The sequence below is a fragment of the Poecilia formosa genome, unplaced genomic scaffold (assembly GCF_000485575.1).
Source record: "Poecilia formosa unplaced genomic scaffold, Poecilia_formosa-5.1.2 Scaffold213, whole genome shotgun sequence".
Classification (NCBI taxonomy): Eukaryota; Metazoa; Chordata; class Actinopteri; order Cyprinodontiformes; family Poeciliidae; genus Poecilia; species Poecilia formosa.
The window spans coordinates 131,222-133,477 of record NW_006800152.1 but is presented as its reverse complement, the minus strand read 5'-3'; the positions used below and the strand labels follow the sequence as shown (position 1 = coordinate 133,477).

The following is a 2,256-nucleotide window of genomic DNA, read 5'->3' as shown; positions in this document are numbered from 1 at the left end:
AATTAAAATTAAAATTGTGTTTAATTTTTCAAAGAAAACAATACGTGTGGTGTCACCAAAATCACATGACAGCCTCTGTGTCTCTCGCTCAGTTCACTAAAGCCGACTCCATGACTAAAGTTCACAAGATGGAAGTTCACATGGACAACGTCTGACAACTTATAAAAAATATATTTTCCCAGCTAGATAAGTCAAACAAAAGCTGGCTTATGAGATCTTTTTTCTGCACAACTTCCCAGGAACTGCCTACTTGTTTACGGTCAGAGCGGGGCTAATGCAAAATGATGGAAATGAACAGCTAATGTTGAGACTCTCAGGTTGTTCAGCAGGTTTGTGGAAAACTTTGAAAGCTGTTCTCTAAACTTTAGGACTCACACTTCCAAGATTCAAATGACCTTACCTTCATTTCTTATTTTCATTTCCACGTGTTTGACATCATTGGAAAGCTTAAAATCGACACTTTTTAAATCTGTAAATATCACACAAGACCCCCAAAGTAGACTTGTTTCTAGTTTTGTAGTCACCAGTCGCAAATGTTAAAAAAAAAAAAAAACATTTTTTTTTAAAATAAAAGTTACATAAGCTACTTTAAAGGCACATGAAAAAACTTAACCATGCAAAAAAGATATACAGAAAAGCCTTACAATGATTTATTTTTACAGCATGTACACATAATAAAAATCAGCACGCAGTCAAAGAAACAAAAGAACATCAGTTTCAGTTTATTGTACAAAAAAACATGAACCATTTTCTTCCAATATGGCTGTGTCTCAATCGTGAAAACATCGTTGCCACGCTTCCTTGTTGTTTTGAAGTTGCTGGGGTTGTTTAGAGCTGGTGACGGGTTACAATGGTTGCATAAATCATCATTGGGTTTTTCAACCAAGACAAAAAACATAACTTTATTAGAAAAAGAGATTGAAAAGGCTTTATATTTATATACAGGGCTTAGGTATTACTGTACATTCCCATAGCAACAATGATAAACAAAATGCAAGAAAATGAATGTAGGACAAAGAATAACAGGCTAAAACCAAAGGTCTTCCCTCTTCATCATAGGAACCCTTCAGGCAGTTACTTCATCAACCAGCGGTGGACTTATCAGCTGAAGTCAGCGATTTTATAGTTTCTGACCGCACCTGAAAAAAGAATATACTATATAAGTACATAGCTATGACAAAATGGGAGTGGTTGATTGATTTGTGCACAAAAAATATTTCAAATCAATAGATTTGACATAAATGATAACTCTTTCCAAAATATTAAAAAAAATGTGTAAAGGGAGCACAGACATGCACACCTTTTTGTCCAGCAGTGTTCCAAACACCCAAATGAAACAACCCTGCAAAAAAGACACAAGGATTTGAGAAAGAGTTTTAAAAAGTAGGGAGTTTTAGAATATCTCTAGATAGTAAACATGTGATTGTTGTTACCTGCAGCGAATTGCACAGGGTAAAAGCAAAATGAATCTCCTTGTGTTGTGGAGCAATTATGGTTCCGATTCCCAAACTCCAAGTCAGTCCAAAAAACGGTGTGAGCACAGCCATACTCCTGGCAATCACCACCAGAACATGCTGCTCTCCTGCCTGGCTGGCATTACTTACTGCTCTTCTGCTCAGCATTTTATAAATCACTACTAGCAGGATGAGGAAGTTTATTGCCACGATCACAAGTGCAGGAGCCACAAAGGCCAACAGAGCTTTGGAGTCCTCCCAGTTCAGCCAACAGCCATTGTTTTCTCTGATGTATTTATGTGACGGGACAGTCACTGCCATGGTTGTTATGGCGATGACCAGCGGCGCAGCGTACCCCAGAACAAATCCAATAACCAGCATGGATGTCTTGGACAATCCGCCCTCGAAGACGAAGACGGTGCGGTAGAGCAGCAGCAGGGCTGAGGCCAACATCCAGAAGAACATGGCGAGGTAGAAGAGGTGGATGAAGAAGGTCACGGCTGCGCACAGCGCAGGGTTTTTCTTCTTAATGTCGTCTGTAATGTACGCTCCGATGATGAACCAAATGTTTGCGATCAGGAGAGAAACGGCGATGTTGATGATGGAAACGTGACGCAGGAAGGCGGTGGTGTTGGTACTTATTTTTTTCCAAGTGAGAGCTTCAGTGATAAGACATATGACCAAAGAAGCCATAGATATGCCAACTCCAATTATTGTTATGTCATTGATGTTTTCATCCTCAATAATCTCAGGGGACATCAGCATGGAGAAGGAGGTGGTGTGGTTACAGCTGCAGCTGATG

General features: G+C 39.5%; 1 protein-coding gene across 1 annotated transcript; it reads right to left on the bottom strand.

Annotated features, from left to right (window-relative positions):
- Positions 1-750: 750 nt before the first annotated feature.
- LOC103148842 (adhesion G protein-coupled receptor F4-like) lies at positions 751-2,249 on the bottom strand (the record flags this gene model as incomplete). The annotated part of the gene is made up of 3 exons (XM_016679472.1): positions 751-1,139; positions 1,301-1,342; positions 1,434-2,249. Coding segments are annotated over 3 exons (915 nt in total), but the record flags the coding sequence as incomplete, so codon positions are not given.
- Between the last annotated feature and the right edge of the window lie 7 nt (positions 2,250-2,256).